Source organism: Pan paniscus, chromosome 5 (genome assembly GCF_029289425.2).
Source record: "Pan paniscus chromosome 5, NHGRI_mPanPan1-v2.0_pri, whole genome shotgun sequence".
In the NCBI taxonomy this organism is placed as follows: Eukaryota; Metazoa; Chordata; class Mammalia; order Primates; family Hominidae; genus Pan; species Pan paniscus.
The window spans coordinates 156,557,046-156,582,062 of record NC_073254.2 but is presented as its reverse complement, the minus strand read 5'-3'; the positions used below and the strand labels follow the sequence as shown (position 1 = coordinate 156,582,062).

Below are 25,017 nucleotides of genomic sequence, written 5' to 3'. Positions count from 1 at the left end.
AAATTAATTTAAATTAAATGAATTTAAATGTTTATAAACTAATTGCTTTAGCTAAAGCACTTACTCTAAAAAGCTTATTGAAAATAGCATTATTCAGCATTAACCAATGGATTTGTCAGTGTAAGATCTAAGGGTTTCCTACATGTAGGACTGAAGCAAGTGTGAGACACCAGGTTTGCACTAATGTGAATTATTAGTGTATTTCACACCTGTAGCCTCCATTATAGAAGAGAGATATATATTCAATTTAGATTATATATAGATCTATATCTCGAGGAATTGCTTTGAGTCTGTATTTATTGTTGCTGACACCCTACAATATTTAGCTTCTTAAGTAAAATTTGAGGCTACTGATTTGGACTGAGCTCCTGCACTAGGCTCCAATAGACCAGCCTGTGGAACCATGCTAGGGTTCCACATCACCAAACCAAAACTAAGCAGTTTACTTGTAAGATCTGACCTTCTGAAAAATCAGGAGAGAGATGATAGCCAAATTCTCCAACAGGCCAGTTTTCAAAAAACAAAAACAAAACAGAGTCACAGGGACTGATCAAAAGGCACCCAGCGAACCTGAGCTGGCATGAAAAGAAGTCCCCTCTGCTTTAACCCCTGCAAGGGAAGTAACCTGAAGTAACCTAACGTTAACCACTTGGTTTTTGCTCTGTGTTGTTTTTCTTCCTGCTCAAGCTACCTTAGGAAAGAAAACCCACTGTTTTGCCATGCCCAGTGGACCTCCTATTTTGATTGGATACTGCCTGGCTCATGAATCATGAATAAAAGCCAATTTGATTTTTAAAACTCAATTTGCTGAAATTATGTTCTTTGGCAAGCTGTACAATAATTACATTAGGGCTACATTAAATTCAGGGTGGTTAAGAGTCTATAAAGCTTTACAGTACTTCCAATAATCATCAAAAGTGTTGTTCTGCTCCAGAAATATAAAATAACTTTTATAATTTGAATCAGCAACATATATCAAGGACATAATTTTGAAGTCACACTTTCAATGTGGAGGCTTCATGAGGATTAGGTAAAAATCATGATATAATAGAATTAGTGGATACAGTAAGGTGGAGATTTTGATGCAAGGGACTCAAAGAGATTTGACATATGAGTGGTTTTGTGTTTGCTATTGAAGAATTGACGGGCCTTTCAGGAAGTTCTGGAATGTACATTATGCAAGTTTTGTCTTCCTGGGCAAGAGTCTCCTGATTAATAGTAAATTGTAATAGTAAAGTTTTGTAGTCAATAATAAAGTTGTGTTGATGAGGCCAGTGGAATAGAAAGTCATGTTAATATGTTAATATGGAGAGTAAACTGTGGACGATTTCTGTTCTCCTGGGTTTGAATCTTAGCTCTGTCACTTAATAGCTTTGGGATCTTGAGCAAGTCAGTCATCCTCTCTGTGAATCAGTTTCCTCGTCTGTAAAATGGGCATACCAATACCACCTTCTCATGGAAATGAATTAATGTATACAACTGGCTTAGTACCTGACACATTTCCCCTTAGATCCTACCAAACCTTCCACCTCATAGAATTTACCTTAGGAGAAATAAAGGCCTTAAATGGTTGTTTTGGTTTTACATATGGACATATATTTGGCTGACGTTTTCCATTTGTATTGTTTAAATTTATACAGTAAAGTCTGGCTACATAATTAACTCATTGACAATTGCATGTCTTTTAGATACTCTCAGCCCCTGCATGAAGAAATAGCATTGCATAAACACCTGAAGCACAAAAATATTGTCCAGTATCTGGGCTCTTTCAGTGAGAATGGTTTCATTAAAATCTTCATGGAGCAGGTCCCTGGAGGTAAGAGATATTTCTTTCTTTAAAAAGTGTGAATGTTTAGAGCCTCGAAGGGGAGTAAAATTGAATGGGATTTACTAGAGTCCAGGTCTTAATCTGTTTAAACTGAAAGAAAAATTGGACATGTGACATTACCTCCAGTTTGTTAGGAGATGTCAACCATAAATGATGAGATTTAGAAAATATCCTAATGTATAGAGTTTATTCCAGTGCAAAGCTTGAGGATAGCCACCTAGGAAACACAGACTCCAAAAGAATGGGCCAGTGTTCCAAAGTGAGGAAGTTCATGTTTCACTTGTATAAGCTGAAGACTAACAGGGTGGCAACATCTTCTACCCAAAGTCATTACATTTAAGTGGTTACAGCTTGCTGTATTCCAAGGCACATTATTTTAATGTTCCATAAGGAGGGGTAATGGTCTCAGGGGATCTTTTCTTTGGCACCATTCAGTCTTCTCCAATCATTTACAGGACAAAAATGCGGAAGAGATTTAGCCTATAATCACAGAATCAGAAGTTACAACTGAATGCTATATGACTCAGGCCACAAAGTCACATTCCTTAAATAATAAGGCTCAAATAATTTAAAGTTCTAGAAGCTTTACATGTGAATTATGTAATTTCACAGAGACAATACATAAATATGGGAACCATTTCAGTATCTATCATCATGACTTGAATTAAAGTTGGCAATTGACATTGGCCTTTTACTTAGACATATTTGATTACAAGCATCTTTAGAGTAGGGATATTTGCAAATTCATGTTTGAGCCCGATATCCAGTATAGCTCCTGGGCCACTGTGAAGAACCAATGACTGTTAGCTTAAATTACTGTTACATTATTAATACACTTTAAAGAGCTCATTTGAATGAGGATTTATTTACTATTTATCCCTACTTTACAGGAAGTCTTTCTGCTCTCCTTCGTTCCAAATGGGGTCCATTAAAAGACAATGAGCAAACAATTGGCTTTTATACAAAGCAAATACTGGAAGGATTAAAATATCTCCATGACAATCAGATAGTTCACCGGGACATAAAGGTGAGGTACACCAGCATTCATTTTCATGAGTTCTTTCTTTGCTGGGTTATTATTTTACTTGCAAAAGTCATATTGTGTTATGAGTATTAATTTAGAATGGTGAATAAGTAAATCTTAGAAACAGCAGAAATATAAAATATCGTTCAACCCTGAATCAGTTATTTATGTTCATGTCTTAACGCTTCTGCTCAAGGAACACACTACTTAACTTCGTTCAGCCAACAAGATTGTGCTCCCACCACACAATGTTTCCTAGGAGCTCTGTGGTGTGGGATGCAGCTGTCAAAAGTTAAACAGGAGATGGCCCCTGGTCCTGAGGAGCTTATAGGCTGGTTAATCTTTGTATCCTTGCCCATAGTAGCTACTCAGTAAATACTTACTGAATCAATGGATGAATGGTTAGAAGAAAAAAATTCCTCTTTTCTCACAAGTATCACATATTCATTGATTTAACTATAATTATAAGGTATAGATTCTCTAAAATAAGCTAAAATAATAACTTTACATTCTCTTTTTAAAAAGAAAATTCAGAACTAATACATTTTTTACAAAGTCTGGACTGTTGAAAATAAGTTAATATTAGTACCCTAAAATCAACCAAAAAGCCCATTTATCTATCATGTCCCTACATATTCCAGGAAAAGAAGTAAAGAAACATAGAAAAGAAAGTGAGGTAACTGGAAAGTTATGAAAATCGTAATTTAATTATACATACATCATTATATATCTGTAAATAGCAACAAGCTCTAACCAATTAGGAATCATATTTGATCTTGTGATCTGAGTAGCAGATTATGAAGAACTTATAACCACCCAATGAGTTCATGTTGCCCACTGACCAGATAGAGCTGATTTCTCAAGATGTAAGAATTGCAATTGAGAAAGAGTTTAATACACATAGAGATGGCCAAACAAAATATTGGATTTTATAATTATTCAAATCAGCTTCTCCAAAAATTTAGAGGCTAGGGTTTTTCAAAGATAGTTTGGTGAGCAGGGGGCTAGGGTCTGGGTGGTTGGGGATGTAATTATAGGGGTGTGGAAAATGGTTCTTGTGTGTTGAGTCCACTTCTGGGTGGGGGCCACAGGACTGGTTGAGTCCAGAGTCACAGGTCTGGGTGATGCCATCTGATAGTCAGAAATGGAAAAGCCTGTAAAGACATCTCAAAAGGCCAGTCTTCGGTTCTACAATAGTGATGTCAATTATAGGAACAATTGGGGAAGTTGCAAATCTTGTGACCCCCAGAATAATGGGCTGATAATCATTTGACTGTGCCTACATCTTAGCGGACTTTAGGCCCCTCTCATCCTCCTAACCTGGTGGCCTTTCATTAGTTTTACAAAGATGGTTTAGTTTTGGGGAAGGGCTATTATCAACTAAACTATAAATTAAATTTCTCCAAGTGAGCTTGGTCTACACCCTGGAATGACCAAGGGAAGTTTGGAAATTTAAGGCAAGATGGTGGTGGTTAGATCAGATCTCTTTTACTGTCATAATTTTCTCACTGTTGTAATTTTCGCAAAGGCGGTTGGTTTCAAACTGATAATATGTAAACAAAAAATGGTGTCAAGAATGCACTATTGAGATAAACTATTAATGAAGAATACAGAATTAATGTCGTTGGTAGCTGTAAGGACACCTTTTTTTTTTTTAAATTGGACTTACCAAGTCAACAACAGACAGTATCTGAAGAAAGATAACAATTGTGATTAAAGTCCTCTGTTCTCTAGGGTGACAATGTGTTGATTAATACCTACAGTGGTGTTCTCAAGATCTCTGACTTCGGGACATCAAAGAGGCTTGCTGGCATAAACCCCTGTACTGAAACTTTTACTGGTATGTTTTTGCAATGATGATACAGATCTTATGTAATTAAAGAAATAATTGCTGAGTTTGAGCACAATGTGAGAGAGAAATTCAGTTGGTGTTCTCACACACAGTAATGTTGGTATCTTTTCTCTTTTCTTTCTTTTCTTTTCTTTTCTTTCTTTTCTTTCTTTTTTTTTTTTTTTTTTTTTTTTTTTTTTTTTTTTTTTTTTGAGACAGGGTCTTGCCCTGTCACCTAGGCGGGAATGCAGTGGTGTGATCACCTATCACTGCAGCCTCAAACTCCCAGGCTCAAGCAATCCTCCCACCTCAGCCTCCTGAGTAGCTGGGACTACAGGCATGTGCCACCACGCCCAGCTAATTTTTTTGTATTTTTGATGGAGACAAGGTTTCACCATGTTGCCCAGGCTGGTCTCAAACTCCTGGGCTCAAGCGATATACCTGTGGCCTCCAAAAGTGTTGGGATTACAGGCGTGAGCCACTGCGCCTGGCCAATGTTGGTATCTTTTGATGCTCACTGAAAAATGTGTTACAGAATTTGATTTGGCCCTTTTCTCTTCCTGTATTTATATGACTTGCTTAGTCTCCTGCTTAATGCCACTGAAGATTTTTTTTTTTTTAATTCTCAACTTGTTACTTATTTTTCTTTTCATGTAATTACTTCTTTCCTGGTTGGCCTACAATAACTCTAGCAAGATTTTTTTTTTTTTTTTTTTTATTAAACATTTCCTTGGCCCAACCTCTCTGTGATTCTTACTCATACCCTAATCACTTCCCATTTGGACGATGAATTCCCTCTTTTACTGTTTACTCTCTGTGGTTGACTCCCCTACTCCACAATATAAATAACCTTAGGATTTCAATTCAGAAGAGGAAGTGACTCACCGACTCAGAAGAAGGGAGGGAGAGAGCTTTCCTGAGAAAGTAGGCAACGCAGCCACTGAGCTGCCTCTGGTGCAAAGTACTGGGAGGGTGGAGACCAAGTGATTTCCAAAAAGGTAACAGTAGCCAAGAGGAAGCTCAGACTCAAGAGATTCATGACTGCCCAACAGTTATAGGGAGGGTGTGTGAGATTTCAAACCTGATCTCCATTTAGTTCTTATCACTCCATCATGCTGATTCTCATGAAGTGTTAAGTTCTTCTTATAGAGAGAAATTTAGCAGGAAAAAAAAAGGGTGGGGGGAAAGGAAGAGAAAAAGATCATGAATAATCTTTGGTCTAATATGAAGCAACATGGCCCCATCTCAATTCTGTGAGGTAGGTGGGAGTACCTCCATTTTGTAGATGAGGAAATTACCTGGGAGAGAAGTGACATTGCAGTCAGAAGTCACAGCAGTGTGTACCGGATAGAACTCAGACTGGTTTTTTGTTTTTGTTTTTGTTTTGAGACTGGGTCTTGCTATGTTGCCCAGGCTGGTCTTGAACTCCTGGGTTTAAGCAGTCCACCCACCCCACTCTCCTAAGTATCTAGGATGTCATGCCTGGCAAAACTGTTTTTTTGTTTTTGTTTTTTCTTTTGAGATGGGTTCTCGCTCTGTAACCCAGGCTGAAGTACAGTGGTGTAATCTCTGCTCACTGTGACCTCCCCTACCCCGGGCTCAAGTGATTCTCCTACCTCAGCCTCCCTAGTAGCTGGGACCATAGGCACGCACCTCCATGCCTGGCTAATTTTTTGTATTTTTGGTAGAGACAGGGTTTCACCATGTTGCCCAGGCTGGTCTCAAACTCCTGACCTCAAGTGATCCACCTGCCGTGGACTCCCAAAGTGCTGGGATTACATGTGCGAACCCCCACGCCTAGCCAGAACTCAGATTTTGTATCTACTGTTTGCTCTTTGCTTTTACCTTCTGGCTCTAGTCCATCTTTATCTCTACCTTCCTGCAGGAGGAGAGAGAGAAATTCTGTGTAAGTTTTTTCCCTAGAGCATTCAGTCAGCAATACCCCTGGCCCAGCTCCCACCTCAGGGCAATGGATATTTTAGGGTACAGAATTAAACACATTTTGAATATATTTTTTTGAAAAAACTAAATTCTGACCTATTAATAACTTCAAATGTCTTTACATTTCTTTCCTCATACTCTTAACTTGGCAAGCAGCAGTTTCAGTGCTGTCAAGACTCAGTAACTTCTGAGAGGAAAATCCCTCGTTTCACACACTTTGTGGGACAGGATGTTAACACAATATCTTCTGCTACTAATCTGGGGAACATCTTTTTTGTAAAATCTCCAAAGGAATTGTAGGAAAGCAGTCCTCACAGAGCCCTTTGCTTGGACCTCTTCCACTGGTGTCATGTAAGAGTGACGTGTGTCACTAACATGCATAGATCTGTCCCCAGCACTGGTGCCGAGGGCCCTGTACATCGTAGGCTTCAAACATGAACTTGGTGGTCACCAAGTCCCAGGTGCTTAGTCCCAGGTGCTCAGTCAATAAATTGGTCTGTATCACCTTTTGGTGATTTTGATGAGGGAAAAGGCAGCAGTGATCACCATTTATGGAGTGCTTACTGTATTACCTCGCTCTGCACTAAGTGCTTTACATATGTTGTTTTATTGAAATTCATATATCAGCCTTAATCATTAGGTATCATTATCCCAGTTTGTGGTGAGAAAATGAAGGTTCAAAGAGGTTGAATAACTTGCCCAAGGTCACAAAGCTAGTTAGTAATAGAGCTGAGACTCAAGCAAGACTTAACAGGCCAAAGGGAATTAATTATCTTCTCCCAAACCTGTCCCCGGCACACTCTTCTGTCTCAGTTGGCAGCCACTCCCGACATTGTTATCCAGGGAGCTTCTCTTTTCTCACACTCCAACCCAGTCCATCCACGAAGCCTTCAAAACATGTCCAACATTGGGCCGGTTCTCACCACCTCTGCTGCTGCCACTCTCATCGCTCACCTGCATTTTCGGTGGCTTCTCCAACTGTGCTCCTGCTTCACTTTTGCCCCCTACTGTCTACTCTCAGCACTGCAGCCAGAGTGATCCCTCTGAAACATAAACCAAGTCCTATTGCTCAGAGCCCTCAGTGGCTTTCTTTTTTTTTTGTTCAGAGTAAACAAATGTCAGAACCCTCATAGTGGGGGACAAGGCTCTGACCTGATTCGGAGTCTGTTCCCTTTCAGACCCCATTTCCTACTCTTCTTCTGTTATTTACTCAGAGCCAGAAACGTGGACCTTCCTGCATTTCCTCCATGACAGCAGGCAGGGTCCCATCACAGGGCCTTTGCACAGGCTTTTCCTCCTGCCGCTACCCCAGCTGTCTGCATGGGTAACTTTCTTACCTTCTTCCAGTCTCAACGCAGATGTCACCTCTGCAGTGAGACCAACCATGAATACCCTGTTTACCATGGCAGCCTTCCTGCTGATCCTCTTCACTCGGGTCTATATTTTTTTGGTCATAACATGTCACTTTCTAACATGCTGTATAATTTACTTACTGTGCTGATAATTTATCATCTGGCTTCTACTGCAAAAACATAAGCCCAGGTATTTCTGTCTGTTTTCTCCTCTGCTGTATTCTAAGTGCCTAGAACAGTGCCTGGCCCATAGTAGGCCCTCAGTGTGGATATGTTAAATGAATGAATGAATGAATGAATGAAATGTGACATTAGAGTTTAATTAACCACTAAGCTGTACCACCTCCCTGGGTAGTTGCAGCAGCAAAGAAATTCTACAGTAGATATTTCAAAGCAATTTTTTAAAAAAACTTTAGAATGCAGATATGTGAGGTACGAGTTTTAGAGCAAATACTCTCATTGATTTTACTTAAGCCAGTGTTCAGGTTGGCTCTCATCTTCATTATCTAGCTTCGTAAATTGCTTTGTTTAAAATATTATGTGGCATGTATTTGTGGAGTAAAAAGAGGAGCAGATAAGAACACATGACTCAACCTGTTTTTCTGGCACTTGCTCAGTGGGGGATAATTAAACACAATTGGCAGATTGTTATCTGACAAATCAAATATTGCATAATTTGTTGTTGACATTACTTGAATTGTCTAATTTACGATGTTTAAAAATTAAAAATTTCCAAATTTTGATCCACTATAACTCCTACTTAGCTATTAGTACAACTTAAATTCTCTCATTAATTCTATTCTAGGCCCCGAGACAACAAAAGGGGGTGGTAGGCTTCGACGCATTTTCGAAAAGACCATTTGAGCTTATTTAAATCATACAAAATTATCACTTGGGGAAAAGCTACAAATGACGAGAAATCATACCAATTTTGTAGTAAAGGTGGGCGAGCGTCTTTGGGGAGCATGGTTGCCTTGTCTTTGGCCAGGTGAAAGGCTTTCTGAGAGCAGACATGTGCAGTTGTATGTTAGCGTGAACTACTGCTATGCAGTGATAAGGTCTGCAGGATAAACCTAGAAAGACTGCAATACATAACAAAAATGATACACTTTTATTTTTGTAAACAATAGTCCATTTCTCACCTATGATAGTGCTTTTCAGAGGAACAGTTTGCAGGAATTTTACACAATTGTTTTTACCTAAAACCATGCATGAGGCATTCCTAAAAGGTGTCATCTGTATTTATCAAAATGTCTGTCACTTTGGTTATGAATCAGAAAATCTGAAGCAGTTCTTTTGGCAAACACCTCATGATTTGAAGTAATTCAACATGGCATCTTGGATGAGTTCTTGTTTGCTGACTATATTATTTGTATATCAGAAGCAGGGTATGTGGTGATATGTTTCTATTCATGCTCCTGACTCATTGCTAGACTTTAGGAAACCACTTTATGGGGTATTCGAAGTTCAAATCCAGCCTCTCATTTGGGTTAATGAGGTAATTGTACTTAAGTGTTTACCTGGGGTATACTAGGCCAGAAGCAGACTAAGGGCTCGTGGCCCCCTCCACTTAATTCTTTCCATTATACCACACTCTCCACCTCTCTGATTCCATGCAGGCTTAAAGCTCTTCCCTTTTTCATTGTATTCTTTTTTTTTTTTTGAGACAGAGTCTCACTCTGTTGCCCAGGCTGGAGTGCAGTGGCGTGATCTCGGCTCACTGCAACCTCCGCCTCCTGGGTTCAACTGATTCTCCTGCCTCAGCCTCCTGAGTAGCTGGGATTATAGGTGCCCGCCACCATGCCTGGCTATTTTTTGTATTTTTAGTAGAGACAGGGTTTCACCATGTTTGCCAGGCTGGTCTCAAACTCCTGACCTTGTGATCCGTCTGCCTTGGCCTCCCAAAGTGCTGGGATTACAGGCATGAGCCACCACGCCCAGCCTTCACTTTATTCTTAGTCACTGTATCTGATTATGTGTCTATATGGATGGCTCATGGCCTGTCTTTGATTTCTTAAACCTGTTAGTCCATGGACCACAGACAGCAGCAGGAGTCATGTATATTTGGATTACAGAATAGGGCACACCAGAAATTTATTTGCATTAATTTTCACAATGGCTTTCAGTATCTTTATGCTTTCATGATTAAGAAATAAGAATGAAAACAGAAGAGTTAAAGCATTCAATTTAGGAACTGAAAAATAGAGATAGAGCTAAGGAAATGGATGAATGAACTATATTCTCTTCTGGAAAAGATTAGAAGTTTACATAATAACAGTCTTCATGCATTTCAAGAAATGTGTGCTGATGTTATTGTTCTCAAAAGACTAATTGTTAGAAGTTTCTAAGAGGCCCAATGAAATGATGCCTCACTTATACTCCACTGTCTAGGGAATAAGAGCGTACCTATTCATAACCAGATAATATGGGTAAAGTATTTTTATGTCACTGATGAAATCCATTATAAAAACTGCTATTTCTACTTTTATTAATAGCAGAGAAAACTGGAACTCACAAATGATATTAGTACTTGAATCATGTTTTTACAGTTGTCTCATTTCTGTTGAAAAATTCTGTTGAAAAACTGTCATTAGATACCCTTCTGTTTTATCTTTTTAAAATGGAAATGTGTTTGAATTGTTTCCAGGTACCCTCCAGTATATGGCACCAGAAATAATAGATAAAGGACCAAGAGGCTACGGAAAAGCAGCAGACATCTGGTCTCTGGGCTGTACAATCATTGAAATGGCCACAGGAAAACCCCCATTTTATGAACTGGGAGAACCACAAGCAGCTATGTTCAAGGTCACACTTCATTTCTCTTAAAAACAAATGGATAAAGCTTTTTATAGCTATTGGATGTTCTGTGTGTGTGTGTCATATTTTTTTAGATAAAGGGTGCTAAGTAAACACAACTTAGAACACATTAAAGGTCAAGAAGATTCTCTCTCGGTTAGAACCAGCGCTGGTGCCTCACACAGTGGATCTCTCTGTGCCTTAGTTTTCTCAGCTATAAAGTGAGATTCAATGTAACTTCCATTGACCACCTTTTAACAACGCAGTATAAATAACACATGACTATACTGAAGATGATTTAAGCCCTTTGGGAAACAGTCTGAAAATTTTCCGTGAATGAAGATAGAAGAACTTTTTTTATAATCCATTTAGGAATTAAACCAAAATTAATAATTTCCTTTACTTCTCTACCATAATAGTTTGAAGGCTTCATTTTTAAAAAAAAAAAAAGAGCATAATTACCATTTTAAGTAAATCAGTCTTATTCTCATATACCTACTCCTCTAGCTTGTTAATTTGCCCATCAGTAACTCCTATGGGAGGAGGAAGAAGCCCCACCTTTTGCAGTAGGAGGTACCTGATAATAGAAATAGGCTCATGAGAGCACAAGTGCCAGCATTTTGAGATCTGGGGCCTGAGCATGGCTATGACCTGCATCTTGAATCCCTGCAGTCCTCCGCTGCCAGACTGCCAGGCCAACAGGAAGTTTGAAATGGAAACATGCTTCCCAAGTAGTAAAACTCACACATCTGCTACTTTCTAAGGCAGAGGACTTAAAAAAAAATTATTTATTTATTTATTTATTTATTTATTTATTTATTTATTGTGCTCCCCTGTGGGATCCAAGGCAAAGGACTTTTTCTTTTCTTTTTTTTTCTTTTTTTCTTTCTTTCTTTCTTCTTTTTTTTTTGTGGAGACAGAGTCTTGATCTATCACCCAGGCTGGAGTGCAGTGGCGCGATCTCGGCTCACTGCAACCTCCGTCTCCTGAGTTCAAGCAATTCTCGTGCCTCAGCCTCCTGAGTAGCTGGGATTGCAGGCACACACCATGACACCCAGCTAATTTTTTATATTTTAGTACAGACGGGGTTTCACCATGCTGCCCAGGCTGGTCTCAAACTCCTGAGCTCAGGCCCTCCGCCTGCCTTGGCCTCCCAAAGTGTTGGGATTACCGGCATGAGCCACGCGTTTGGCCTGAGAGGACTTTAGATGGTAATTGTTATTCCTCTCCCTGCTGCAGACCATGTTTCTAGCTCTTATTCCATCTGTGCATAGCCTCTTGTGAGGGGCCATGTGTTGTTACAGACCTTCTGCTTTTGTGCAAAGCTTGGCTTTATGCTTGAAGACAATCTGATAGGACACTGCTGGTATAAAAATGAGTAGTGTGACCAAACCTCAGAGAGCAATGACAGGTGCCAAGAGAGGTGCCTTTCTTGCCATGAGTGGATGTCTTTCTCTTCTTGGCCAGTCTTTCAGGTTTTCTCCAGTGTCTAGGACTTATCTGAAATGCTGCTTTATAATTCACGAATGCAATGATTATTGTACCATGTGTTTTTTTGTCACATTAGGCCAGTCTAAGCTGTGCACAGGAAGTTGCTATCTTAGAGAGATGACATGACATAGACTGTGGCACCAGTTTACAGTGTTTGAATCCAGGCTCCAACATGGTCAAGATATTTGAGACTTTGAGCAAATTATTTAACCTGCTTGTGCCTCAGTTTCCTCATCTATAAAATAAGGATAAAAATAGTACCTGTCGGCCAAGCGTAGTGGCTCACACCTATAATCCCAGCACTTTGGGAGGCTGAGGCGGGCAGATCACCTGAGGCCAGGAGTTCAAGACCAGCCTGGCCAACGTGGTGAAACCTCATCTCTACTTAAAAAAAAAAAAAAAAATTAGGGGGGCACAGTGGCAGGCACCTGTAATCCTAGCTACTTGGGAGGCTGAGGCAGGAGAATCACTTGAACTGGGGAGATGGAGGTTGCAGTGAGTCAAGATCGCACCACTGCACTCCAACCTGGGCAAAAAGTGAGACTCCATCTTAAAAAAAAAAAAAAAGTACCTGTATAATAAGAGCTTTTTGAGGAGTGTATAAGGTAAAATGTACCAAGCACTTAGAACTGTGTCTGACACATGGTATAGGCTATATAATTCTTACAAATAATTATATATTGTTTATATTACAATGAATTTACATAAGCTGTATAAGAACAAAAGGATTTCCTTTGAAAATTTGCTCTGTACTAAAAAATGAAAATACCATTAATTTTTTTAGAATAGCAGTAATAAGAAGTAAATTCTAATTGTTATAAAAATATTGTTTAATTTTAAAGTGCTTTTAAATATCTCTTTTAATGCAGGTGATTTGAGACAGGGAAGATATTCACAAATCATGTAATAGGGAAAAGAACATAGGCTTTAATCCGAACAATTCAGGTTCAAATCCCAGATCCCCCTTCTCTTAGCCTTGTTACCTCATCCTTTCTAAGCCTTATTTTCCTCATTGGTGTAACAAGGAAAATATTTAATCCGCTGGATTGTTGGAAGGATTTGATGAGATCTGTAAGTGGAGAAACCCCAGCACAATGCCCAGCACTTAGCTACTGTGAGCAACGCAGTGGTCTCAGCTCGGTGGCTGAGCATGGTGGCTCGTGGCTGTAATCCCAGCACTCTGGGAGGCTGAGGTGGGTGGATTGCTTGAGCCCAGGAGTTTGGACCAGCCTGTGCAACATGGCAAAACCCCTCTCTACAAAAAGTACAAAAAATTAGCCAGGCATGGTGGCATATGCCTGTAGTCCGAGCTACCTCAGGAGGCTGAGGTGAAAGACTCGCTTGAGCCTGGGAGGTCGAGACTGCAGTGAGCTGAGATTGCACCACTCTGCACTCCAGCCTGGGTGACAGAGTGAGATCCTGTCTCAAAAAAACAAACAAAAAAAAGAAATAAATAAAAATAAAGATCCTTTTTGTGTGCCAGTGTACCAATATGTTCTAAAGCTTTGAAGGACTAAATTATTACTTCCTAGTGCTGCCTACTGTCTTCAACTAATTATTCTGCCTGTGCCATTGGTAAAGGTACCAAGGCACTCTGTCGATCTTCTATAACCTGCAGCAAACACATCTTATCTCCCTTTGAGAAAAGCCATAAGTTTGTGTTGTATGATAAGGGATCTTGTTGCATTGGGGGGTCAAGTTATGGAAGCTGGAGTTCAGGTGCTGAGATGTTCACTCAGAAGGCACATTGCACTTTTTATATTTATGTCTTAGGTGGGAATGTTTAAAGTCCACCCTGAGATCCCAGAGTCCATGTCTGCAGAGGCCAAGGCATTCATACTGAAATGTTTTGAACCAGATCCTGACAAGAGAGCCTGTGCTAACGACTTGCTTGTTGATGAGTTTTTAAAAGTTTCAAGCAAAAAGAAAAAGACACAACCTAAGCTTTCAGGTATGTGGTTGCATTGAAGAGGATATAGTCTGAGTCCTTCAATCCTAAGCTTTTAAGATGGAAGAATTTTCCGGAAGTAAACTAACCTGTTTACAGATATCACTGGAAATTGGTATAAATATTAGCACAGTGTTCTCAGGCATTTGGTTCCAGTATCAGGGAGCTGTATTCCATCAATTTCACAAGTGCTGGGACCTCATACATAATAGTCTTCAATCACATAGTTAGTAGGTAGTTAATATGTCACCATCTATATCACTCTAACATTGTGGATACTAAGGTTCAAGTGTAAGAGGGGTTAAATTTAGCCTTTTAGAGCTGAAACCCCAGATTACCACAAATGGGCCTACAGAGCCATTATAGAGCTGTTGGATTTCCAAGCCCTGTAGGTAATAGGTTCTTTTAAGGCAGTAGAAAATACCTGTTGCCTCTTAGGGTATATACTTCTGAATAATTACACCCAAAAAAAGGCAAGAAGGAAAAAGAAAGAAAAGATTGCCAGCTATAAATAAAACAGTAGTGTAAAAATATAAGTACATTATATTTTTGCAATAATTGTCTATAACTCAGAAAAAAAAAGTAAAGGTTCCAATTGTTCTTGGCGTTTTTTGGTGTTTATATTGGAGGAGAATGGGCAGATTGAATGTTTGGAAAGGACATTGACCCCATTTCAGGCATTCACTTTTTGTTGATTTCTCAGTTTAACAACAAACCCAGCACGTGCTTATTCATGGCTGTTTGCTTTTCTTTCCACAGCTCTTTCAGCTGGATCAAATGGTGAGTTTGTTTTTACTTTGCCCATTGAGCTGAGACCTGGTGTCTGGTGTGATAAACTCCAGACTTCCCATCAAGCAGCCTCATGCTCTGCTCCTGGCTTACATGGGGGGAAAAGAGGGTGCGGTACTAGATACTATAAGGATGTGTGCAGCTGCAAGCCTGGCTGGGCTTATTCCTTTGGAAATCCTTCATCTTTCTCTTTCATGAGTGGGGATGGCTTAAATTTTTTCTCCCTAAAAGCAAGATGGTGACTGTGTTTTTGACAGCTTCAATTTGAGTGAAGTAAATGCTTCTTTATCTAGGAGCCAGTTGACTACCTAATGTATTTGTTGTGGAAAATGTAAATGCCAGATACCTTCCTCTGTCATCTTTGGGGTGATACATTCTATTTTTAGTGGCCAGGAGTTATTGTGCCTTTGTTTTCTAACGTTGGCTTTTGCGGATCATAACTAGGAAGGTAGAGAAAGTAGATTTGCTCTAAGAAGATCCATTAAAGCATTTTGAAGAATAATAAAGAAATGAACATGAGGCTGGGCGTGGTGGTTCACGCCTATAGTCTTAGCACTTTGGGAGGCCGAGGTGGTCAGATTGCTTGAGCTCAGGAATTCAATACCAGCCTGGGCAATATGGTGAGACCCCATCTCTACTAAAAATACAGAAAAATAGCTGGGTGCAGTGGTGCATGCCTATGGTCCCAGCTACTAGGGAGGCTGAGGTGGGAGGATCGCTTGAGACTGGGGTGGTGGAGGTTGTAGTGAGCCGTGATTATACCACTGCACTCCAGCCTGGGTGACAGAGCGAGACCCTGTCTCAAAAAAAAAAAAAAAAATTAACAGCATGGTGTTGGATTTTCCTAAGTTGGATGTGTGGTTGATCAAACAGTTCAGGGGGCTTAATGTTGATTGTGCATGGGTTCTGCAGGCCAAGGGCAGGTTTTTGCAGGTTCCTCTGATGCCCCAAAGCCAGTCAGCCCAGAGTAGAGGCCTGTTAATTAGGGTTTCCTGGGTATAGCCTCTCTACTTTTTCTTCTTCCATTTCTTCCATTCTGAGAATCTGGGGAACCTCAGAAGAAGACAGGCACACCCTTGTACCTCTTTTCTCCACAGACAGCCTGGGCTCCGGAAGGCAGCCTTGCATTGTCACAAAGTCGGCCCTGCACCGCTTGGCAACCTTCTGACCAGCCTGCTTCTGGTGTCCTAAAATGGGCACTGACTTCAGAATTACACAGAAGTGGGTTCTGATCCCACTGACCCACTTTCTAAATATGGGACATGCATATTTCTTCTGTCATTCGGTGCTGGTAACATTACCTACTTCACAGATTTGGTTCTGAGAATAAAATAAAATAATATCCTAAAAGAGCCTTGGAGCCATGCCTGGAAGTTTAATTCATGATTGTTTTATCCCTTCCACATGGCTTGGTTTTTGTTCGCAGGAAATAGTTTCCCACCACACACACGCATTTAACTTCTGTGAACTCAACTATACACACTTGGCAAGAGCGTGCATGTACGAGAGAGAGAGAGAGATCATTTAAGTGGACAGTTCTACGTCTTCTCAGTGACTAGGTACCTTGGAGTGAGCGTGAGATGGAAGGTGTAAACCTGCTGAACTCTAGTCAGTCAGGTTCCCACTGCCCTTTCGCCCTTCTTGCCCACATGTGGACTTGGGCCTAGAAAAAGGGGCAGTCCCCAATTCCCTGCATGATTAAACTGTTCAGACTCTCAGCTAAAACAATATCATTACATGGATGATGTGCCTCCTCCCTCTCCTTCCTAGGAGAGCAGGACAGATGTGCTAACCAAATTAGGAGCTAAAATCCACGCCCCCCCCCCCTCTCTTTTTCTTTTGAGACGGAGTCCTAGGCTGGAGCGCAGTGGCGTGATCTCAGCTCACTGCAACCTCTGCCTCCCAGGCTCAAGCGATCCTCCCACCTCACCATCCTGAGTAGCTGGGACTGTAGGTGCCCACTACCATGCCCAGCTAATTTTTGTATTTTTAGTAAAGACGGGGTTTCGCCATGTTGGCCAGGCTGGTCTGGAACTCCTGGCCTCAAGTGATCTACCACCTCGGCCTCCCAAAGTGCTGGGATTACATGTGCCACCATGCCTTGCCTAAAATCCCATTTGATTGTTCCCAGGTATTATAGGAAATGGCATGCCTCATGTTAATTGAAACAATGGCCTATTAGCTCGTCTTACTCTCCTTCTAGATGAGTACAAGATACAGGCCTCTTCCTTCCCCAGGTACTTTCTATAGGCCATATATGTGTTTCTGTCCAGAGCACAGGCCCACCTCTCAAGGTTCTCTACCTCCCATAACTGCACTTGGCTTCCCCTCAAGAGGGGAGTAAGAGGGTGGTGACAATGAGACCCCCTTCCCCTTTAGAGAGGGACATGACTTGTCTCATCCTGACTGCTCTTCCATGGCCACACACAGACCCAGAGATTTAAGTAATTCATGTCAGCTTAAATATTAATTGTACAGTTATGGTGTACACAGGAAATGTGCTAGGCCCTGAACGTATAAGGATGATAAAGACAGAGTTCCTGATTTTAAAGAGCCATTGACCTTATAGGAGAAAAACACTGGAAAAAATCATCTCCACCATAGTATAGTTTAGTCTGTGCAGAGGAGTCAAAAGGGAGAGACAGTGACTGAAGTCAGTCTGAGAATGCTGTTTCAAGGCAGACTTTCCAGTGAGGTGCACCTGATGAGTAAGGACAAATATGAACTTAACAGGTGGATGGGGAGTGGAGATCCAGGTGAGGCGATTTCTCGCATGAGTTAATGCCAGGATGTGTGAAACTTTACTGTGTGTTAAGGGAGGCTTGCTGGCTCAGCAGCACTGGTGCTTAAAGTAAAAGGGGAGGGATGATGCTGGAGTGGGGAGCAGGCTCAGATCCCAAAGGGCTCCTTATGAAATGATAAGGAATCAGCGAGGAGGGTTGGGGAGCTGGGGAAAATTTTTATCTGAAATAATATTATAGACCAGCACTGGACCTATGATTCTACAGTAAGAGAAATGTCATTTATCTGCCCTGTCCAATACATTATCCACTAGTCATATGTGGCTATTAGACACTAAACATGGCTACCATGGCTGAGGCACTGAATTTTTATTATTTAAATGTCAGTGTTAATAACCATATGTGGGTAGTAGCGACCATATTGGACAGTGAAGCTATTGATGGATCATTCCGATAGCTGTGTGAGGATGGTTTATTTAGTAGGATTTATTCCATAACATTTTTAACCCTCTGCTATGCACCTGGCACTAGAATGTAGGCACAAGGCGCTAGGAATATAGCTGTGCCTCAGTTGGTCCCAGATCCTGCCTGCATGGATCTCTTGCGATGCTTGTTAAAAATTAAGATGCCTGGGCCTTCTCAGAATCTGGAGGTGCAAGCTGGAATTCTGTACTTTTAAGTAAACCCAGATGATTCTTGTCATCACTGCAGTGTGAGAACCACTATTCTATGTTTGGCCAGTTGGAGACTGGAGGCAGGATGGCCAGTTAGGAGACTCTGTGTTGTGGCCAGACTGTTCCTAAACTGTCTAGGAGAAGGAGAACCATAAAGATCCCTAGTGATCACGAATAGCTGTTAGGATCTGAGGCCACCCTCACAGCAATGGAAGGGATTTAGAAAATCCCCGTTTTCCCAAAGCAGGAATGTATCTAATTCCTTAAAGGTCGCACTGTCTCCCTTCCATAGATGGGAGCTCCCAGCAATCTGGAGTCCATAGGGTTGCCAGTCACCCCTCCTGACTCCAGCCTACTCCTGGCCTCTTGGTAAAGCTATCTCTTAGGGGATATGGGGCTCACACCCCTTCCCATCAGCCCCTGAAATAAGGCAATGAGAATCATCTCCTTAGAGACACACCTTTGACATATCCTACCCTCAGAGAGGTTCATTCAGCCTCTTTTAGACTCTTCGTGGTCAGCCCCATAGAGGAGGGCTTCTTAATACCTGGCAAGATATCAGCAGTAAGGCTGCCCATGACTGGAAATCCTGCCAGGCTCCTCTCTTGCAGCCTGGGGTCCCAATCACTCACGTGTATGAGCTGATGTTTGAGGAACTTGTAACCTCTGTGATATCTGGAAACTGTCACCGTGCTCCCCTGGAAATAGTTATACTTGAGCTTCTTCCCATTTACAGTGACACAGAAAGGCACTACGCATTCTCACTTGCCAGGAAATCGTCATAACTTAAGAAGGTAGAAATCTCAGGCGTGGATTTGATCATATTTCCACCACAAATGTATAAAGCAAATTGTCTCAGCACCACCTGTCTCGCTCTTTCCACCCCTTACAATAGAGAAAACATCCATTTTCCTACAGAAGGCCAATCCCCCACAGATGAGTTCTGGCTCCCGTGGAGCCCCCGTGACTCCTCCAGCTTCTGCCTCTCCCAGTGAGTTCCATATACACATGCTCTAGTGTCTTTTGTCCTAAACCCGTCCTTCCCCTGATCTACAAATGGCCTCACTGGCTGACACCACCACCATTTTTTTGCCCCCCATCACAGCTTCCCGTCTTGAAGTACAGTGTCTCCAGATCTCCACCTCTTCCTTCCCGGCCATGTAGCGTCTCCCCTTCCACGCGATCACTGGGCCTGCTCTGGCCAAGGTCTAATGAGATCTCTTTAGCCAAATCCAACAAGTGCCTTTCTCAACCTACTCAACTTCTCAGTGGCTCTCAGCCTGGATGACTGTTCTCTCTTACTTTCGCCCTCTCCTGTGTGGGCTTCCATGACACCCCATTTTCTCTGTTTTCCTCCAACCTCATGGCTGCTCCTTGTCATTCTCCTTGGCTGCCTGTTCATCCCCTTCTTTTCCTCTAAATATTGGCATTCTTAAGGGCCGGGTCTATGCTGTCTTTTTATCTTTCCCCAAATTATGTCATCCTTTACTTTAAATACCATCTCCAGCCATTAGGCTGCTGAGGTTCTATCTGGCCCAGTCTTCTGAGCTCCAGACTCATATCCAATTGCTTTTTTTTTTTTTTAGATGGAGTCTTGCCGGCAGCTGGAGTGCAGTGGCATGATCTTGGCTCACTGCAACTTCTGCCTCCTGGGTTCAAGCAATTCTCCTGCCTCAGCCTCCTGAGTAGCTGTCACTACAGGCACACACCACCATGTCAGGCTAATTTTTGTATTTTTAGTAGAAGCGAGGTTTCACCATGTTGGCCAGGTGTCTCCAACTCCCAACATCAGATAATCCTCCTGCCTCAGCCTCCCAAAGTGCTGGGATTACAGCCGTGAGCCACCGCGCCCAGCCGCCCAATTGCCGTCTTCATTTTTCAAACTGAACTGTCAAATAACACCCCTTATCCACTAAAAAGAACTTTCCTTTTTGGCCTGTATTATTTCTCATCTTAGAATATAAGTACGATATGCATCCATTCAGTTTCTTAGGCCAGAATTCTACTTTGGAGTCATTTTTGATTCTTCCTTTTCACACCCTTCACTCCAGTCCATCAGCAACTCCTGCTGGCTACCTGACATATAGTAGATGATCCACAACTGTATGTTGGATGAATGAATGCATGTGCCTAACAGAGAAGGGGACTCAATCTAGAATCAGGTTCACTCATTTAAAATCAAGCAGGCCGGGTGCGGTGGCTCAACACCTGTAATCCCAGAACTTTGGGAGGCCGAAGCAGGTGGATTACTTGATGTCAGGAGTTTGAGACCAGCCTGGCCGACATGGCGAAACCCTATACAAAAATTAGCCAGGCGTGGTGGCACATGCCTGTAATCCCAGCTACTTGGGAGGCTGAGGCAGGAAAATCACTTGAACCTAGGAGGCGGAGGTTGTAGTGAGCCAAGATCATGCCACTGCACTCCAGCCTGAGCAAAATAGTGTGACTCTGTCTCAAAAATAAAATAAAATCAAACCGAGGAGGGAATCAGGGCTCTGCACATAGAACATGCAGAATATCTGTAAGTCCCTTTATTTCCTTAGCGAGCCATAGTGACAGGCACTCGGTTCCATCCTTAAGCATATACAGTTTTACCTCATTAGGCCTCCTTTTAGGCAGTCGGTAGTCACAGCAACGTTAAAATTCACAGGCGTGACACAAGTCCTCTCAGTACTGGATAATCAAACCACATGATATGACCAAAAAGCCAAAATACAGGATAATTCAAGTCCTTACTCCTTCTCTTCTTTAGATACACATACATTTACTACACACACACACACACACACACACACACACACACACACACGGAAACACACGATAGGAATCCCTCATCTTGTACTGTTCTAGTCTAGTCTGTACTAGTCTCTTTACTCCCAAGAAACAACAATTTTGTCTTTGAAATATGAATGATGCTCACCTCTGTTTCTGAGTGTGGCATGCATCTCATAAAAATGGGCTGGTGAGGAAACTCACCAAGTCTCAAGGATCAGCAGTGAGTTCCACTGCAGGGCTTGTATCCCTTCTTGTAAAGAGATCAGCTACTCAGTCAAGCCAAGAGCTCTTCTTCAGCTGTGTTCTTCCATCAGCAACATTTAACTTTAGGGACTTGACATCTCATAGCAGTGAAACTCTTTCTCCCAAGCAGCTATTTTTTTCTGTTCTAAAGTCTGTTCCCCCCAAATAGCGAGATGTTGACTCTGAAGTGAAACAAGGCACACTATAGACCTTGACCTTCCCCAGGAATGACTCAAAAGCAGTTCGGTGTTTGGGCCCCCCTTCAAACCTTTCTTCTCTCAGACAACCTTACTATTACCAGCAAGGAAGAGGTCACCCATTTCCTTTCTGCTGTAGCAGCACTGCCCAAAATATGGTCCGTGAAATGCTAGGCCCATGAGCTGCTCCAGAATATGTGGAAACAATACATGCCAGGCATTTCCCCTGCCATATATCATTTGCATACTGGTACTTAATTGGTCAATTCAGCAACTCTTTGTGGCTTCCTCTTGCTTCCTGCCTTCTAGTGATTCAGCTACAGAACTATTTAAATAACAGCAGATAAGTCAACCAGTTCATCCTGGGGAGACTTTCCAGTTACTGACCAGTAAGGTGGTTTCCCCCGAGGTCAGCTGTTCCTGAAAGCTGTATGTACTTCCGTCTTTCTCGCTACAGCTGAAACCAATGTCATGAGTCCCCTATCCTTGAGATCAGGGCAGTTGATTCAGTTCAGCCCAAGAGGAATTAAGTAAGAAGGAGATTCCAGGCAACAGTGGATTTCCTTTTCTATAATTTTATACCTTCATTCTTTATTAAAATGCTTTTGTAGCATTAGGATGTGTGTTTGATAAAGATGTTTCTGGCAAAAACCACTTTCTTTTTTTTGTTTTTGTTTTTTGTTTTTTGTTTTTTGCATATCTGTCCATAGGATAGATCATGGACAGTATTTTATTGTGATTCAGATACCCGTTTCTCTCATTAGGAGTGAGGCTGAGAAGTTTTATATACATTTGGGAGCTTTTTGTGTTTTTCTTTCTGTGAACTGTTCAGGCATACATATACAGAGACTGACTAGCTGTCCTCCAGACCTGTTTCCTTTTCCTTCTGGGGTTTCCCAGCCTCCTGGCAAGTAACTGTGGCTGGTGGACTGAGGCTTGGGCAATGGATGGTGGGCCCGAGTGGCAACTCACCCAAGCATGATTCATAAAAACTTCCTATGAGATCCTCCTACTCTTTCTTCCCCATCTGCTGGAAAGATGTTGACACCCAGAGCGACCTATGAAGCTTTCTTTAAAACCAATGTTTGAGGAAATATAGGCAACTCCACTGTCTTATTCTCCATCCAAATAAAGAAGCAGCTCATGTCTACTAGAGAATCATAGTATCTGAGAACCAGGACAGACCTAAGAGATCATCTAGTCCATCTGTTTCCAAAATTTGTTTTCAGTGATGAATCCTTTTTTATATGAATCCTTAAGCAGAACTGTGATATATGACAGTCAGCATATTTTCTCTGGTTTCAGGTATAACAGGATTGGACCCTGTGGTCTAGACCTACAGCATCCCACTCACTCATCCCAACCAAGGCAGCCCCAAGATGCTAATGGAGACGCTTAAGCCCCTGAAGAACAGGCTTAAAGATTATCAATCTGACCCTGAATTTGATAAATATGAAAACTGAGACCCATAAATAGAAATAATTAGTAGTCAGTAAAAATGAGGGGATCAGACCCTCAGTAGACCCACTGAACTTGGGCTTCCTTGACTGTTTTGGTACCCCAGAGATATCCCTCCCAGGGCCTGGGAGGCCCTTTCCTGGCTACCCTGCCGTATGGGTTATGCTGAGCAAGGGAGGCAGTCATAACACATGACCGTTCCCTTACGTAGCATAATTATGCTGCTCATTGCAACAAGATATTTGACAAAGAATATGGCCTCTTTCAATGGGTGTTTCAGTATGTGTACATTTTTTAAAGTGTCAATTATCTTTTCCCTCCTCTCATCACAAGCAGAATATCTCAGGAGTATATCCTTGCCGGTACCTGTGCTGGTGGAGGACACCAGCAGCAGCAGTGAGTACGGCTCAGTTTCACCCGACACGGAGTTGAAAGTGGACCCCTTCTCTTTCAAAACAAGAGCCAAGTCCTGCGGAGAAAGAGATGTCAAGGGAATTCGGACACTCTTTTTGGGGTAAAGACCTGACTTACTTGGGGTGAGAGAAGTGTGTTGTTAAGTGTGTCATTTTATAAAGGGAACTATGATTTATGCTGCATAAATTTTCTCAGCATTCCAGATGAGAATTTTGAAGATCACAGTGCTCCTCCTTCCCCTGAAGAAAAAGATTCTGGATTCTTCATGCTGAGGAAGGACAGTGAGAGGCGAGCTACCCTTCACAGGATCCTGACGGAAGACCAAGACAAAATTGTGAGAAACCTAATGGAATCTTTAGCTCAGGTAAATCCTCTCCCAGGTGCTTCATTTCCCAAAGGTTACATATTTTATCTGTGTCCTAACCACCTGCAGCTGTCACAGATGATGTGAAAGGCAGGAGGAACCTGTAGTGCTCATCATGATAAACCTACCCCACAGGAAAAAAGAAAGCAAACCCTATGGTAGGGAATATATTAATATGAAAATAGGGAAATGATTTTTTCATTGCATTTTTGAACATAAGTTATTTTTAAGTCAGAAGCAAATTTTTCACATTGGCAACATTCCAACTAGCCCCTACAAGCCTCTTTTACTCTTCATTCATTTGTTTATTCATTCCATCAATAAACACGCATTAAGCCATGTGAGTTGCTAATTCTGACATTAGCATGAGGCTACCTGCCAGTCGCTCCTCTCAGCATTTGGGAAACATCAGCAAATACAAAAGAACCCCTGAGCTTGTAAGGTTACATTTAGATGGAGGGTGAAGGGCAAAGGGAAGTAAATTGTAGTGAGTCTTCACTTAATGTAGTTGATAAGTCCTTGGAAACTGTGACTGAAGCAAAATTACATATAACCAAACCAGTTTTGCCGTAGACTAATTGACATAAACAAGAGTTAAGTTCCTATGGCATATTTCTGGTCACAAAAACATGACCAAACTCCTAAATAAAGACTAAAACACTTCTAATATTCTACATTGAAATAAATGTGAACTCTATATACATTTAAGAAAGATGAATAAAAACAAGATAACTATCTACCCAGTTCAAGGCCATGGGTGGCCAGAGCCTATTCTGGCAGCTCAGTACCAGGCGGGCACCCGCCCTGGACAGGACACTATTCCACTGCAGGGTACATCCACACACACACCCACACTGAGACGACGTAGACACACAAATGAACCTAACATGCACATCCTTGGGATGCGGAGGAAACTATATGTATTAGTCTGTTCTCATGCTACTAATAAAGACATACCTGAGACTGGGTAATTTATAAAGGAAAGAAGTTTAACTGATTCACAGTTCCACATGGCTGGGGAGGCCTCACAATCATGGTGGAAGGTGAATGAGGAGCAAAGTCACATCTTACATGGCAGCAGGCAAGAGAGCTTGTGCAGGGGAATTCCCATTTGTAAAACCATCAGATCTCATGAGACTTATTCACTATCA

General features: G+C 41.6%; 1 protein-coding gene across 6 annotated transcripts in view; it reads left to right on the top strand.

Moving 5' to 3' along the window:
• Positions 1-25,017, top strand: part of MAP3K5 (mitogen-activated protein kinase kinase kinase 5) — a 266,344-nt gene that overhangs the window by 207,366 nt on the left and 33,961 nt on the right. For 4 of the 6 annotated variants that reach the window (XM_034962926.3, XM_063605010.1, XM_063605012.1 and 1 more), the window contains 8 exons: positions 1,689-1,816; positions 2,719-2,855; positions 4,587-4,692; positions 10,624-10,781; positions 14,037-14,214; positions 14,971-14,991; positions 23,422-23,602; positions 23,698-23,866. In XM_034962926.3, the coding sequence (XP_034818817.1) occupies positions 1,689-1,816; positions 2,719-2,855; positions 4,587-4,692; positions 10,624-10,781; positions 14,037-14,214; positions 14,971-14,991; positions 23,422-23,602; positions 23,698-23,866 (1,078 nt within the window). The remainder of the gene's footprint in view (positions 1-1,688; positions 1,817-2,718; positions 2,856-4,586; positions 4,693-10,623; positions 10,782-14,036; positions 14,215-14,970; positions 14,992-23,421; positions 23,603-23,697; positions 23,867-25,017) is intronic. The other 2 variants (XM_055114152.2, XM_063605011.1) reach the window with 1 other exon arrangement.